The following is a 17,023-nucleotide window of genomic DNA, read 5'->3' on the forward strand; positions in this document are numbered from 1 at the left end:
AAAGGTGCTCAAAGGTTAATTGTCTTTCCCCCAGCAGGCCATCTGCCTTGCTTCATGGCAAAAACAGGAGCTGTGTTAGAGCTGCTTTGGTATCATGTGGCTCTTGATTCATTCTTAGTGTTGATGAGAGGGTTTCTTAGCTCCCTGACCCATCACCACATCTGTCCTTTCAGCAGATCAGCACTTCCATGTGGCTGTATGGTTGTAGGACTGTGCCACACTATGCTGCAGTGCAGAGCGGAAGGCCAACACTATGGATTGCTGACTAGTTAAATATGCAGTAGGTTTCAGGTAGCTGAAATCTCATCTGTATAAACTATTTAGGCATCCTGTAAATATTAATTGAATTCTTGCTTGAAAATTAATTTGAGAGAGGGAGAGGATTTATTCAGAGATCTGTCTTTATGTAGAATGTCTTGTTGACACCTTCCCAACTTACCTGCAAGGAATATGAAAAGTCTAGGTGATTTATAGCATGAAAATGATTTCTCCGAGTAATGCAAGAGATCCTTTAAAACATCTGGAGATTTTTCTCTCAAGGAGACAAGTGAGAGTTAGGTATATGTAACTGCACTTGAGATTCACAGTATTTCAATGACACTTGTATCAGAGTTCAGATCTTAAATTTGTTCTCTCAGAAAACTGGTGTTTGAGAGACTTGCTGTTCCAGCCAGATTTGGATCACACTTCAACTTGCTTTCCTTTAAGAAACCATTCTTACTGAGAGTGGTATTGAGCATTTGACATATCTGGTCTAAAGACGATTCTCTCTGGGTGGAGGAACTCTATTATAACCCTTAACAGAAGAATCTCTAAGTCTAGCTAAATATGTATGCCTGTTCATAAATCTAGACATAGTTTGGTAGGGGAATATAACCTATGAATTAAGAAGTGATTTCCTGTTCTAAATCGAAGTGTTCTTAAGCTATCAACTGTCATGGAAATCTCCTTGCAGAATCCAAGGTATTAAATACAGAGAAACTGGGTTTTGGCAGAAGTTAAGGCTGTGATAATGCAAATGTCTGGCAGAAAACTGAAGGATACAACAGTTCTGAGAATCAAAGCTCATATTCGTAGCATCTGTTTGCTTGGGCTTTCTTTGGCATTGTCTTTTCTTCCACCATTTCCAAGTTTCCTTCAAAAGGAAACTTCAGAAGGGGGAAAAGCTAACCCAGTGGTGACTGCCATGAGCCTGGAGAGTTCTCAGGCAGGAGCCTGGACTTCTCAAGTGTGCAAAACCAAAGTTGGCATCACTTTGTGTCCAGCTGGCCTCAAGGGGATCTAGGACCATGAGCTGGAAGCTCTAACGAAGTGCGATGAATAATAAGAAACTAACTTGAAGTAGGAGACCTACTGCAGTTCTTGTTCTGAGAATTACCCCTAGCACAGAAAGTACTTGGACTGAAGATGCCCAAAGGGCATTGGTCAGAGCAGAGGATCAGTGTGGACCTCTGTGAAAAGCAGGAGAAGCAGGTCTTGGCATCAGGATGCTTAGGAAATACTGGTCCATGAGTGGGAATTCCATGCCTAAGCCTTCATCAAAAGGCAGCTGCTACCTGATCCAAAGATACCTTCCCTCTGCTCTTGAGTCTTTCTCTGAGGGGTGATGCTCTTTAATCCCTGGAGGAGGATCTCTGTGTAGGTGAGGCACCAGCTGACTGTTCTTGAGAAGTGAAACATACATGTTTTGCAGTCAGGCTCTCCATTTTCAGGCTGAAGTAAGAAAACTGGTTGTAGATGTTCTTCCAGTCACTGAGTATTCTGGGGTAAGGGTTTGAAAACTGCACAGTTCCTAAAGATGTGTCCTGTCCTGAGCAAGCAGCAGTGTTTGATGAGGCCATCGTTCGTTGCCATGGCTGATGCATTGATAGCGGTGTCTCTGGGAAGTGATGAAGATCTGAGGTCATCCCACAGCCTCTTTTGTGACTGCCCTGATGGAGGGGAGGGAAACTCTCTGCTCCTCCCTTCTCAGCTCCCAGGATGTGCGGCATGCTTCCCTGGATGCTTCCCATCTTACGGTGGTGGTTCTGACAAGAAGCGTGTTTTGAAAACATGCTGTCCTTGCACTAGTGGTGCAGTCGGTTCCCAGATGTAGGCTGATCAAGGTGGAGTTCTAATTTTCCCCTCATCAAGCAGCTGTGGGAAGGGAGCCAGGAGTGACTGCTGACTGACGGCTGTGCTGAAGTGATGGCCAGGGAAGGCCGCTGCAGTTTGGTTGGCTTCCTGGGTCAGCAGCAGTTTAATGGCTGGTGCCCCACAGGCACTGGTTTGGGATGGACCTGGCCTCCATGGGGTCCTAAGCAAGGACAGGGACAGGGCTGGGCCTAGGCAACCCCAGACTGCCACCATGATGTCAGCGGTCCAAAGGGTGCCACCATATTCCTCAGCTGTGCTCCTGCAGCCTCTCTGCTGCCCCAGAGAAGAGCCCTTCACCTCTTTCCCCCAGTACTGCAATTAGTGGTGTCCTTGTCATGAAAGAGGAGCTGCTGGCAAGCTGCCCCAGAGAAGCAGTCACGGCCAGCCACAGCTGGACAAATCCTCAGCACCCCTGGGCCAGCACACAGCTCTCCTTAAGCTGCCTCTGCCTCTGCAGGGTGCAGGAAAAAATACTTGCTAAGAGAACAGGCTTTCAGCATTAGCAATTTATTGTTACCGAGGTGTTGTGATAAATAAAGGTGAGAAAGCTGCAAGCAAACTGCTGGCCCCTACCCAGCAAGTGCAGGCGTAGTCCCCTCTCACCAGCCGTGCTGGGAGCAGTGAAGAGGTGAGATCTTATCTTCTGCCCCAGAGAGGCAGTTGCTAGAGGGGAGGATGGTCTGAAGACAGGTCTCCATCAGACCAGCCGTGCCCCTTGGCAGCCATGTGATGACCCTTGCAGTCACCGTGGGTTTAGGAGTGGGATAGATTGGCCAAGCAGCCAGAAGCAGGACTGGGAGGCATTGCAGCCATGGCTTCCTGTATCCGAGGGTGAACTCTCCTGGGCCAGACCTTCCTGCCTTTTCCCCCCGATCAGTAATTCCTGATGTGGTCTGTTTCTAATACCTCCGAAACTCTTGCTTTAGAGTAGCCTTATTCTTGGCAAAAATAGACCAGCTACCCAGGGATGAGAAACGTACTAAACCTTGTAATTTAGTTACCTTGGTAACTACGAACTACGAGCACTAAACCACTATTTTTTTTTTCTTGATGTCTTTTATGGCAATACATGTTTATATTTACTTGGCAAAAATGTGATTTATAGCCATTGTAGCTATTCTCCTGAACATTATCCTGACAGACAGTAGTTCCCATTTCTAACAAGCAAGGTTAAATGGCTATAAAAACAAGTATTTGTCATCAAGTAGCTAAGCTTTTGCTAAGTAAAGCCAAAATGATGTAAATACTGTCTTATTTTTCGAAGTGTTACAGTGTTTGACCACATTTACTCATCACAGGAATTTTTTCAAGGGTTATATTTTAGAACAAATATTAAAAATGTGTTTATTTTTTTTTCTTTTGCATTGTAACATTCTCATACATGTGTTTTAGCTGTCAACCAGTCATCACATGGAGGGGTGGGAGAGGGAATGAGAGTTGGAAGAAGCATTATTGCTTATGATTACAAACCAAAACTAATGGCCTTGCTTTGGGCTTGGTTGTTCCTGGATCTGGCTCCAGGCACAGCTCTCTTCCTACTCCATCATTCCCATTAAGCCATCTACATCCTGGTAGCAACTCCTCATCACAACCCAGGATGCTCAAGTGCTGGCACAAAGAATTTCCCTAGGGATCAGACTTCTGTGCTGCAGAGCAAGCAATGCCCCCCAGACTTTAGGTGGCTCTTTGCATCCTCTGGTTACTCGTTTCTCTCTTCCCTCCCAACAGCAGGGAATTTTCTGAGCCCTTTAAAGGGAGGGGCATCCCTCACTCCGTGACCCATTCAGTAATTGATTTAATTAAATTGAAACTAACTGTCACTTGTTAAACTGATAATCAAGAAGCCAATTATCTGTTAACAGTTCTAAATACACATTAGCAGTAACCAAAAGGTTTTTCTCTTAAATAAAGAATCCTGGAATTCTTTCTGATATCTCAGAGCTGTTAAAATGAGTTGTAAATATGGATATTTTCTTATTCGTTTTTTTTTCTTTTTTTTTTTTTTTAAAGGGCCCAATGTTAGAATGCCATTTTCTAGTTCAGAATAATAAAACTGCATATTTATTTCTAAAACTGCTTTTGGAATTTTACCCTTTTTAATGTGTTATATTTGTAAGACATGTCTTGGGGCATAATAGAATGTTTATTAAGGGTAAATCCTGCTCACCTAAATCATTTACATAGCTGAAATTCTTAAGCAGCTCCAGGTTTTTAAATCAGAAAATTTCCATTGTTCTATTGCAAGTTGGGTTGCTGTACACTTTAAAAGTCTTATTCTAGGAATGTTATGTCATTTATTGTATATAAACTTGTATTTGTAAGAGGTAATGTAAAAGTGGTACAAACCAAAATACAGCTTTATTTTTTATTGCAGTCAATAATTATAAAGTATTTTATAAAACAAACAAAAGGTTCCTTTAAAAATGCATTTAAATTATGATTTTTATTATGTATTTTCATGAAACTAGGTTGGGTTTTTTTACAGGTTCATAAAACAAAGGAATTAAAAAAAATATGTTCATAACTTGTGCTCAGTCCTTTTATGACATAAAAATGCTGGATGAGTACAGCAAGTAAGCCACTAATGTTGATTGCTTGTCTGTGGCTCTCTAAGTGCTTAATTGAATTGGATCATTACCCATTAATACAATATTTTCTTCACTTTTAAAATTCTGATCTGAGGGTGGTGAATAGTTGATTTTTACTGTAATAATGATGGAGAGTCAACAATTTGGTTAATCATGTAGTTTCAAGCATGAATATTTCTGAGCACATCCTTTAAAGAATGTGTCCTGATGTTTTTTTAAATTCCATGTGTATATAGATGTGTTTGTTTCTTTTCCATGGAAGTTGTTTAGAAGGGCCCAAAAGCAGATGGTATATTAAGGTACTAATCTATTAGGGTCCATCTCATCCCATATCTCCAGTTTCAGTCTGTACACATTCCTGGCTGCTAATCCCCCAATTGTGCTTCCAGCTTCACTCTCTGCCACAAGCATAGGCTTGTAGAGGCCTGAGCAGGTGTTTGCACCATTAGCAAACCCATGTAGGTTGCCAAAAAAGAGGTGCTATAGAAAACAAGAAGTAAGGAATAAATTGAGGGCCAAATTCTGCTGCCATTTAATCCATTGAAGGATGAACTGTTTTACTTCACTGTCTGCTGGCCAAAAGATTGTTTAGAAGTAAAGAAGGGCTGAGTAGTAGCACAGGTGGCAAATTCCAGTGCTGACGGACAGGATCCACAAACCCATAAGCATGTGAAGACACATATTAATCCCACATTTCAGCTGTAAAAATTTAGGGGTAACAACAAGACATCCAGAGTTTACAGATGTAAGTTTCAGGTTGATAATTTCATCATTTATTGAGAAGTATTTAAAAATATGTTATGATACACGATGAGTGAGCAAAGTGAATGAGCATCTGAACTAAATGAAGACAGGATCTTTGTTTCTGGAGTCAGCTTTTCCAGTGTAATCTCTACTGCCAGCAGTGAATACATCAGATGTATTTACATCGTATCTGTACAAGAGGATGTTTATGGATATGACATATGCTTCTCTGCACCCTTAAAACCTGAGAACTAGACTCTCTCTCCGTACCATGTGCATCTCTGTTGATTTCAGAAATATGCAATACTGCAGTAATGAGCATGCTATAAGAATCTAAATAGATCCATAGACATATGGGCAGGCAGATGGATTAAGGCAGACTTTGTCACTTTGTCCCTAAGAATCCTTTGTGATACTTATCTTCTGTGTACACAGTGACACTAAGGTGTCAGCCCAGACCATTTCCCTTAACTTAGTAATATTTTATGAATTTACATAAAGTTTTTACTTGAAAATGTGGAGGAGTGTGTATGCACATTTTGCAGAAATGTACTGGTGCTACTAATATAAACCTTTCTCATTCTATTTTGAAAAACATTGTGAAGGTATAAATTATGTTTGAACTGGACAGAGATGATGATGTGGCATGTGACTGAAAATATATATTTTTTAATAGATGATTCAGCCGCAGAGAGTTTTAATGGCAATGAGACCGTGGGACACAGTTCCAATGCTTCAGGGGGAACACACTGCAGGGAGATGGCAGAAACCAACAGTAATGGCAAAACAAATCTGGAGCAGGATGAGCAGCCTCTGAACCTGAGTGACAGTCCCCTCTCTGCTCAGCTGACTTCAGAATACAGACTAGATGATCACAGCAGTAATGGAAAGAACAAATACAAGACTCTCCTAATTTCTGATCTCAAGATGGAACGGGAGGCAAGAGAAAATGGAAGCAAGGTAAGATGCTTCCACATGCTCCAGATATAAGTGCGTAGCTTAGAAAAGGAGAAGATTTGTGAGGCCAAACTAAAGGTTATTGCCAGCTAAGCACCTAATGCAATGTGTCTAATGTTTGTCACATCATTACTCCGATGCTATACATAGATTTGTATGCTCTGTTACACATATATGATGCATACGTACATTAAGTATATGTGGTTGTACATGGGTGAACACATATATATAGGCATGTATAGCGTGCTGACACAATGACAAAAATCAGTGCAGTTCTCCATCAGGCATGAATTTATTGAGAACTGTCTACATTACCCATTTGAAATATATATATATTAAAATATGTATATAATGTGATACATATATGTATGTATAATACACTGAGATACATATATCTATGTATATTTATAGATGACCATCTCATTACATGTATTGCATGTCTGTAGAATTAATTGTTATGAATGCTAAGTGTATATGCCCAAGCAAATTACTACATGTGAATTATCAGCATCCAAAAGGAACTGATTTGGCTCCTTCCCGATTGTTTATGTTTTGCAGGCACCTAACCTGAATTAAAACTGACAAGTTTGTGTTAGGAAACTATAATCCCCTGAGGGCTTTTCTCTGTAGTTTCCATTATGTGGCTAAGGAGAAGTGAGGGTGTTTACATTGTAGATAAAGATAGATCCTACCGATTGGGCAGCTAGCTTTCTAGGTGGGTGTTTGTCCTGAGGGCATACTGTCAGAAGAGTGAAGAAATGGCCTGTATCTATGTTACATTGATCTTATTGGTGACAAGTTCCTTTTTGTAACTGATAACAGCCAACTGGACTGCCACTTTTAGAGCAGCAATAATAGGATGTTAGTATTGGATCCAAATAGTATTAAGTCTAGTCACTAGCTTCAGGTGGCCCACTACAAAATAACCTGACAACATAAATATACCTTGAACAGCCACATGTTTTGCAGGGCTTTGAAGTAGAAGTGATGAGGAAACCCACTTTTTCCGGTTAGGTATATTTTTAGGTATATGCAGAAAGGGATTGTACACGACTCATATGTAGAGAACATTTATTTATGCTAAAGTTTTAACTCATGTCTTCATTGGCTGTGGATTAAAAATAAAACCTTGAAATGTTTTTTTAACTGAAGTATCTGATTTTGATGCATAGAAGAAAGGGAGACTAAATGGGAGATTGTTAGTCTTTCTTGGCCATTCCAGTTTAGCAAATCATGTATCCCAAAACTTTCTCCATAAAATCTTTATAAAAACCTGTTTATCTGCATGGAATATTTTTGTTTCTACAAATTTTCATTTTATTGAAAATGTTCTGAATAGCTCTAGTGTCAGAGTATGTGTACCCTCCATTGCTGGATTTACTCTGTACTTGGCCTGTACACAGCGAGTCAAATTGGCTGATACGAATGGTCATTTGCTAAAGGGCACATTGTTCCAATGAACCTTTTATAAGCCAGTCACCCAAATATTGATAGACACAAAGGCTCTTTTGCCTGAGGTACATTGCTTCTGCCATTACTTTTGCAAATACACAAATAAGCTTGGTGAAGAAAGTGAGGAGTCTTAATGTGGAACTCATTTATAGCTAAGACAAGAACGCAACCTAATGTTACATTTCCAATTTTAATCATATACAAATCAGATGCAAAAAAATGAAGTATTAAAAAGTGTTAAAAATCTGTTAAAAATTCATAAAAATGAATTGAGATGACAATCAAAGACATCTCATCTTTGTTATTCTACAAATTTTAAGAGGCTTGAATCATCTCCCAAACTGATACATTCTTTCATCACTCATTGTCATCCTACCCACTCTATACTGCCAACAGCATGCAGATTTGTCTCCCCTTTTTGGCCCAGTGAAACTCATGTTGATGTTTACAGCTCAGTTAAGTATATGATTTACTAGGTATGCAGCAAAATTTATTAAATATGGAGTGAAGACTTTAGGAAGAACACACTCTTGGGATGAACAAAAATTTGTCAGAGATTTGTAAGATCAGTGTAGAATAAAAGAATGTTTTTGTGGCCAATTTTGTATTAATTATACTCTTATTTTTTAAATAAAAATGTTATAGTTTTAGAAGGAATGAAACCCTTTGATGTATTAGAATAGATGGGACTGTAAAGCATCTCAGTGTTCCATATGCATATATATACACTCATATAAATCATTACAACTGTTTTACCTCAAGTGGTATCTTACATCCTAAAGAGTCAGAGAATGCTTTACAAGCCCTAGGAGGTCCTCTTGCCTTTCCCTGGTGATTCAGGTTACTGGGCCCCTCCAGAGGAGTGTTCTGGAGGTGATTTTTGACAATGCAGAAGATCAAACTCCTAGTTATGTGCAGTGCTCACTGGATGCACTTGGGCAAGGCTATCACATGGAACTAGCCAGAACTCTAATTCTCTGCAAAAGGGAGACAAAGTAAATAACAAGTAAGGCAACAGAGTACTGTAGTTTACTAGCAGCCACATGTCGCGTATCCTTTTTACCCAGAATGAACCAAGTATGTGGGTTGTTTTTTGAAGTCATCCTAGTGCTCTAACAGCATCTAACCTCCAGCCATTCACAGCTGTAGCATTATTAGACATGATTTGACCTGAATAATGGTGTAATTGGTAGTGAAGGGTAAGAAAATATGTTTAGCATAACCTCTAATCATGTTTTCATGAGAAAAATAATCTGCAGTGTTCACTGAGTATCAAATTGATGCGCCACTTCTTATAATGTAGTATTCTTGTAATAGGTATCTTTATTAGCAAAGAACTGAGAAAAGTTAAGCGGGAAGTTGGTGAAGAAAATATCTGGTTTCTCAATGAAGGGAAATATATTTTAATTACTGGGCTAGCGTTGCAGGAAGTAATACATTATGCTTCCTTCAGTTTCAGCAATGGCCCATTTAGCCTGCAGAAGATGTTACTTGCTTGAGATGGACAGGACTCTGTGAAATCCAGAGGCAAAGGCCCGGATTTGGAAAGATGTATTGTCTGTCCTGTTCCTGCCCTGCTTTATCTGAGCCTCCTTTTTTGGATACTGCATTGTATATGCTTTATTAAATTTGAAGCCACAGTTTCTCTGGTCAACTTGTAGCTATTCTGATCTGTTACTAGGTTTAATGATAACACATCAGAGCTGAATCTAGCCACAACAAAAGCTTTGTTTTTGGTTGAAAATTGTCAATGCAATAGATCTCTTCCACCAAATCACAGATTTTTAAGGGAGTTTATATTTTCTGAAAACAAGCAGTTTTGTTAAATTATATTATAGATATTTGCCTGTACAATACTGTTTACAGGAACAACACTTCCTTTATGTGTGTAGTGGTGGGCTCTGCCATTTGATAATACAGTTCTGATTGAAGATTTTGTACATGCTGCAGAAATAAGATTAGAAGAAGCAGTTGAGATAAAAATGGTAGTTCTCCCATCATATTTTCTTTGTGAATCTGACAGCTAATAGGCAAATGTTTTTTGAAAATGGTTACTTCTTTGTGGAAGTTCAATTTTTAGAATATTTGTCTTGTCAATACCTATTTGAAGCAATTATATATTTATGCTATATTGAAAGTTTTGCTAGATAATGGCCTCATTCTGTGGGAGAGTCCTGAATATCAAAACAGGGATACTTAACATTTTCCTAAAATCAGGCCTTCCTACACAGAGAAAGTTATTAGGAATTTGCAAGAAATTTAGGTTTTTTTCAGGGAATAATAAATCAAGTTTTCTTGTCTGAAAAGCCTCTGATGAATAACTGGAGATTAGATAACCCTGTGAACAAATTTTAATTCAACTTCTCAAACTACTAGGGTATACTATTTAAAAGATGCTCTGTTTAGTCACTTCAGAATATGACTTTTAAAATTGATGTTGATAACACTCTTTAAAAAAGAATGAAGTTTTAAGTGAACAGTGTAACTTTACTCTTTGAATCCTCAGTTTCAAGCAGTGCAGATGTGTGGTAACCTGGTCTTAGTGTAAGATCATATGTTGAGTGCAGTGGAGGAAGTTGCCAAATTGGAGCATAGCCTTAAAATCTGGTCAAAAATGTTTTACCATTAACTGAAAAAAATGATATGCAAGAAAAAAAAGTTTTTATAGTTTTAAATACATATATGTAAGTATGTATGTATATCTATATATATCTATGCACATGTATCTATCTGTCTACTTTATTTATATACTTTTATCAAGCTGATATTAGGGAACTGATCAGATGTTCACAACAGTAGAACTTCCTACAATTATTCAGGGCTGAACTGAAGTCAGGGAAATTGTGTATAGCTGCGAAAATATACACATAAACTTAACAGGACTGGGTCTTTGTACTACAAAAAGTTTATAAAATATTCATCTGTAAATTCTCTGCAAATGCAGGGCTATGAATTCAAATAGCTTAGTGTGCATATGAATTATCATTATATACTTATGTGTGAGACTGCTGGGTTTCTCTATGACCATGGTGAGGTCTCCTTAGCACTGAGATTTTGATTTCTGATTCTTGTGTTATTGCTTTTTTTCCTAGACCATATATTTATTTTGAAAACTCATTATATAGCTTTATCTCTTTCACATCATTTATTTCATGAAATACAGCAAGCCCACTCCTTTAAGTGATTTTGTCTCTTATGCATTTGGATAACAAGGTTATTGTCATTCAGTATGGGAAAACACGTTTTTTGAGCTAACCAGCCATACTTACAATGTATCATGCGTTTTACCTGGATTAATAAATATTCAGTATGTCTGTATTGCCAAGAAAATTCCTAATATGCAAAACTACTCTTTGGGATTTCCCAGACAGAAACATGTTCTACTGATCATGAATGCCTAGGAGATACATTAAAGTGAGGTAACAGGGAGGGCATACACCATGGGTCCATTTTGTCCAGATACCTGCTAATTTTAGACAGTTGGTTAATGTCTTCTTTCTTTCTACCAGAGAAGATTTCTGATAGAAAAATTGGACATCTCTAGGCCCTCTGTATGTATGGTAGGCTAAGTTAATATGCATTATGTTTAGGTCAAGTGTGTAATTGGCTGCATGGAGAAGTGCACAACATAAGTAATTTTTTCTAAGTAATTTTTCTCCAAGTCTGAAAAGCACAGTTTTAAAGGAGAGAACAGTAAATAATGATAGTTGCATTCTAATTATAATAATACCGCGTTCTAATATGCACGTCATTATAGTTACAGTGGTTCCCAACAAGGTAGAGCTTTCATGTAGTTTCTAAAAGGAAGATCTTTCTGTCACTCCTTCAGTGAAGGGCTTTTGAAGTGTTTCTCAAGCTTTTCAATTTAGCCTAATGTAAACAGTGTTATTGTCATAGGCCACTGCCAGGGTCTGTTTACTCCCAACTGTTGCAACTTCAAACTGGTGGTGGAATGGATGCACTTACACTATCACAGGTTAATCTAGCAGGCTGTCCACTTTTAAGACAGGTCTTGATCTAAGAAGGTATTTAAAGGCTATAACCCTGCATGGATCTGAAAGCTAGAGCATATGTGAAATCCTGGGTATTCTGCTTAAAAATTTAGTCATCTTTGGTGGTTAGTCCAGGTGTAGAATCTTGTAACATTTGCTTTGTTGGAGCTCACCATTACTGAAGGAAACTCTGCACAACTGTCTAAGCAGTCTGATCTGAATATATAAATATACAGATAAGCCTGCTGTTATCTGCTGGTGCATCATAAATCCAGTTGGTTCCAACTTGCACATGAATTTAGCCACACACAGACTCCGTCTCCGAAGAGTAAGGTGGAGTTTCAATGTGTTTCTTTCTCTCTCTCCTAAAGTATATGATTGAATCTTAGTAAAATATGGAAGGTCATTCCTAATATCACATCTGACATGATGTCTCTGAGGCATGTGAAGTCCCTGTCTGTGTAGTTTCCCTCTGCCTCAATTTTTGTCTACAGTTTGCTTGGGGAATTGTCAGAGTACAAGGGAACATACAGCTTCTTCCAAAGCAAGTGGAGACCTTGGGAATTACAGCATGCTTTTATATGAATCAATAGTAGCTTATTGAGTCACTTAGGAAATAATTTATTAAAAAATTCTAATGAAATGTGTAACGAGTGTACATCTACTTGACAAAAGAGGTAAAATGCAGACTATAGGTGTTTGGCATGTTGAAGAACATTGTTGGAGACATTTATTTGTTCATTGTTGCTGTGTTTTTTTTAATTTCATAACTAAATCATTTCTCACTTTCTTTTATCTTCCATCAATTCAAGTGGCATAGATAGATTTCAGTTGAATTGGAGCATTGTATATGGTGCTTATATGACCTGGTTACCTCCATGAGAGGTAACAAACTTCTCTATTAAACTCTGCATATTTTTTGTTGGTTTTGGTAAAAAGAAAATACCCTTTTGCCCTTCTAGTTGATGCTGCCAACTCCCAAAGTTACAGATAATGAATCTGGATTAGGAGTTAGTTAAGCCTTTCAGAAAGCAGTTTTTGACGCTCACTCATCCTCTCCACAGGACTTCTCTCCTGCCTGACATTGAATCTCCTACCTAGATGTGGCATAAGAGGAAACTAGATATTTTGGGTGTTTGTTTTAATTTTATATCTTATTTCATTCCATAGTAAAAAAGTGTTAAAAGCAATGCCATATTTTGTTGACTGCTGTTTTGTTAATGCAAATGTCTTAAGAGTCTGCAGTCCAGGTGTTTGGCAGCCTCATTTTCATAGAATAGTTAGGGTTGGAAAGGACCTTAAGATCATCAAGTTCCAACCCCCCTGCCATGGGCAGAGACACCTCACGCTAAATCACATCACCCAAGGCCTCATCCAACCTGATCTTGAACACTGCCAAGGATGGAGCATTCACAACCTCCCTGGGCAACCTATTCCAGTGCCTCACCACCCTAACAGGAAAGAATTTCCTTCTTATATCCAATCTAAACTTCCCCTGCTTAAGTTTTAACCCGTTACCCCTTGTCCTGTCACTACAGTCCCTATGAAGAGTCCCTCTCCAGCATCCTTAGAGGCTCCCTTCAGATATTTGAAGGCTGCTATGAGGTCTCCACGCATCCTTCTCTTCTCCAGGCTGAACAGCCCCAACTTTCTCAGCCTGTCTTCATACAGGAGGTGCTCCAGTCCCCTGATCATCCTCGTGGCCCTTCTCTGGACTTGTTCCCACAGTTCCATGTCCTTTTTATGTTGAAGACACCAGAACTGCACACAATACTGCAGGTGAGGTCTCACAAGAGCAGAGTAGAGGGGCAGGATCACATCCTTCGACCTGCTGGTCATGCTCCTTTTGATGCAGCCCAGGATATGGTTGGCTTTCTGGGCTGCTAGCACACACTGAAGCCGGCTCATGTTCATTTTCTCATCAACCAACACCCCCAAGTCCTTCTCCGCAGGGCTGCTCTGAATCTCTTCTCAGCCCAACCTGTAGCTGTGCCTGGGATTGCTCCGACCCAGGTGTAGGGCCTTGCACTTGGCATGGTTAAACTCCACGAGGTTGGCATCAGCCCACCTCACAAGTGTATCAAGGTCCCTCTGGATGGCATTCCTTCCCTCCAGGGTATCAACCAAACCACACAGCTTGGTGTCATCAGCAAACTTGCTGAGGGCGCACTCAATCCCACTGTCCATGTCAGCAACGAAGATGTTAAACAAGACCGGTCCCAACATCGATCCCTTAGGGACACCACTCGTTACTGGTCTCCAGCTGGACACTGAGCCATTGACCACAACTCTTTGTGTGTGGCCATCCAGCCAGTTCTTTATCCACCGAGTGGTCAATCCATCAAATTGATGTCTCTCCAATTTAGAGACAAGGATGTCGTGTGGGACAGTGTCGAACGCTTTGCACAAGTCCAGGTAGATGACATCAACAATTTTGTGTCTTAACTGTTGAGACTAGGAAGAAGCTTAGCATGAAATTCTGTTTGTTACTGTAATGAATAATCTATGAGGAGGGAAGCAAAGTCTGATGAAAGGTACAGGCAGGACAAGTTACAACAGTTAGTAGCATACTAGATTTTGAGGAAACAACAACATAAAAGTGGGGCAGGGTGCAAAACCAACATGATATATAACCTGTGGAGCAGCAAGGCATCAGCACAAACTGAACCTGCAGCTCTACCAGGGTTCAGCCTTCTTCCGCTGTTCCAACCACAGCACCAAAGAGAGGAAGGGGACTTCTTCCAGCTATACCTTAATTGGTATCTGATGAATTTCATCATTGCTGCTTGTCATTAAATCCTTAGAAATAGCTTTTTTTTCTGAGGTTCAAAAGTGAAAATGGCTAAAGAAGTGAACTAAAGGTGAAATCCACCCCTGCCAGCGTTATGTGTAGGTGACACAAGGCTACAACATCTTTTGGCTTTCATCTCATGTCTTTGGTGTGTGAAGGCAAGCTCAAATGTTCTTTTGAAGTATGTCTCTTTTCTTTCACTGCTGTACTCAGGTTTTTCCAAAGGTAGCAGTCATGCCAGTGTTTTTCACAGCTCCTTGGGAGGTAAATAAAGTACAATGGAAAGAGATAGGCCTCTTTTATGTATGGAGAACATTAATGAAAGGACAACAATAAGTGTATGCAAGCAGTTTTGTGATCTTCTCATTTTTTCCTACTCATTTACCTATATGAGAGTGATACAAGCTACCCTGTTATATCTTTCCCTACTTCATACGTACATTTTTTATAGTGGTCTCATTATAAAGAGGTAAAAATGGTATTTTGCTTTACCATTTTATTAAACACCTTGGCTTTACTTTTCCCTGCTTTTAGGAAATGAGAAAGCTGAGAAAAGCACAATTTTCTAGCTCCAAAAGTCAGTTTATTGGTTGTTTGGAGAAAGCAGAATAGTTCTATGAAGAATAAAAGGTATTCTTTATTTGCTACTCTCTGATAGGGAAATTGTTATAGGCCACTAAGAAGATTTTTGATACAAAGAAATTGATGTTAGTTTAATGGTTTAATAACCCTTTTCCTTGAAAAAGAAGTTGAATTTTTAAAGCACTGTTTTTTCCAGACTTCAATCTTCTGATGTTGTGGATTGCCCATAATAAATGGCTAAATAGAACTTTGTTATGAAGAGAGACAACTATAGGTGCATGAAAAAATCTGTGCAGTGTTTGTCAGAAAATAGGAATGCTCTAACGTTCTCTAACAGTCACATTCATTAAAGTCCTTTGTCTATGATAACATCAGTTCTATGTCTATTTCCTCCCATTGGAAGTACATTTAGTAGCAGGTTCTCATGTTCAGTGAAAGCTCTTGAAAATTAAATTGGTTTCCTGCAGGGCATTCATTACAATGATGTAAATCCAGATCAATTAAACTGAAGTTGATGATGCTACTCCAGATTTACATATCTGTAATGGAGAATACAATCTGGCTCCATATGCATATGAAATCCCAGCTAATGTAAAACTGGCATGGAAGAGAATAACTTTTAATGTGACCTTTTATAAATGTTCCCAGAAGCTTTTTTTTAAAGGAACAGGTGCACATTGGTCAAGTATCAGACAGTGGTGCTGTTGATTCCAGACTGCATGTGTATTACTCACAGATCCAGCTGTCTCTCCTGGTTTATATTCACCTTTGGAGTCATTGGTCCCTCATGCTGAACAGAAGCAGTCATAACTGAAGGAGATGCAGGACTTTGTCCAACTTGATTTTAGTGGCTGGATATCTGTTCAGAGAACAGAAAAACCTATCAAGTGCCTCTGCAATCAGTGAGGTAAGTTGTACGAGATACTGTGAAATGCTACTTCCCTTCCTGTTTACAGCCAAGAACTTCTTATAACTCAACAGGCTGGTAATCCAAGTCTGTACCTTTCAGGCAAATTCCTGTTAACTTCAACCAGAGTTTGTTCTGATAGATACCTTCAAGGCTGGGCCTTGTTCTCTAACTCTTGCTTTTGTAGTGTTGGGGTTTTTTGTTTGGTTGGTTGTTTTTTTTTTTTCCTTAGGAAGGAAACAGAATTTGTGCTGAAGTCCTACCAAATGATTCACTGCAGCTTTTTCTTCTACTTCTATTCTCACCTATGCAGCTCCTCTACCAACTAGAAAAAAAAACTGAGAGCAGATCTTGCTCTCGGAAGATTAAATACTATTTGATGGTAAATTGAGCAAGATATAATGGGGCAGCAGTAATTGCTACCTACTGCAGTTGTGGTTAGTCTTAATATTATTTACAGCTAATGAACTGTCATTTTTTATTTTTCAGATGCAGAGGTTGAAGACCTGATCCTCAAATCTAATCTGTGATGAATGTCTTGATAATAGGCCACTTTCTACACTCCTCCAAAACTATATTGTAATTCAAGAAGTTGATAATCGTGAAATGTTACCCCTAATTTTTTCTTCTGGTATTGAATTATTTTCCATATACCAAGTCAGCTCCTGAAGAAAGGGAAGAAAGAAGTAAAGATGTTTTTCTTTAGTGACTTTTATAACAACATATTGCTAACATTTTAAAATAAATATAATTTTTATTAGCTGTCTTACAGATATCTCACTTTCTAACCTTGTTTTTTGTTGAATGAATGCCAGTAGTCAAATGTCTTGCTGAATGCTTGATACAGTTTCAAACTGTGCTTTTATGTGCTCTC

General features: G+C 39.0%; 1 protein-coding gene across 6 annotated transcripts in view; it reads left to right on the forward strand.

Annotated features, from left to right (window-relative positions):
• Positions 1 to 17,023, forward strand: part of NOL4 (nucleolar protein 4) — a 203,208-nt gene that overhangs the window by 109,385 nt on the left and 76,800 nt on the right. For all 6 annotated transcript variants that reach the window (XM_061448563.1, XM_061448566.1, XM_061448564.1 and 3 more), the window contains one exon: positions 6,145 to 6,428. In XM_061448563.1, the coding sequence (XP_061304547.1) occupies positions 6,145 to 6,428 (284 nt within the window). The remainder of the gene's footprint in view (positions 1 to 6,144; positions 6,429 to 17,023) is intronic.

The sequence above is a fragment of the Pezoporus flaviventris genome, unplaced genomic scaffold (genome assembly GCF_033815535.1).
Source record: "Pezoporus flaviventris isolate CSIRO_AGI_PZ_B2104156 unplaced genomic scaffold, CSIRO_AGI_Pfla_v1 ptg000007l, whole genome shotgun sequence".
In the NCBI taxonomy this organism is placed as follows: Eukaryota; Metazoa; Chordata; class Aves; order Psittaciformes; family Psittacidae; genus Pezoporus; species Pezoporus flaviventris.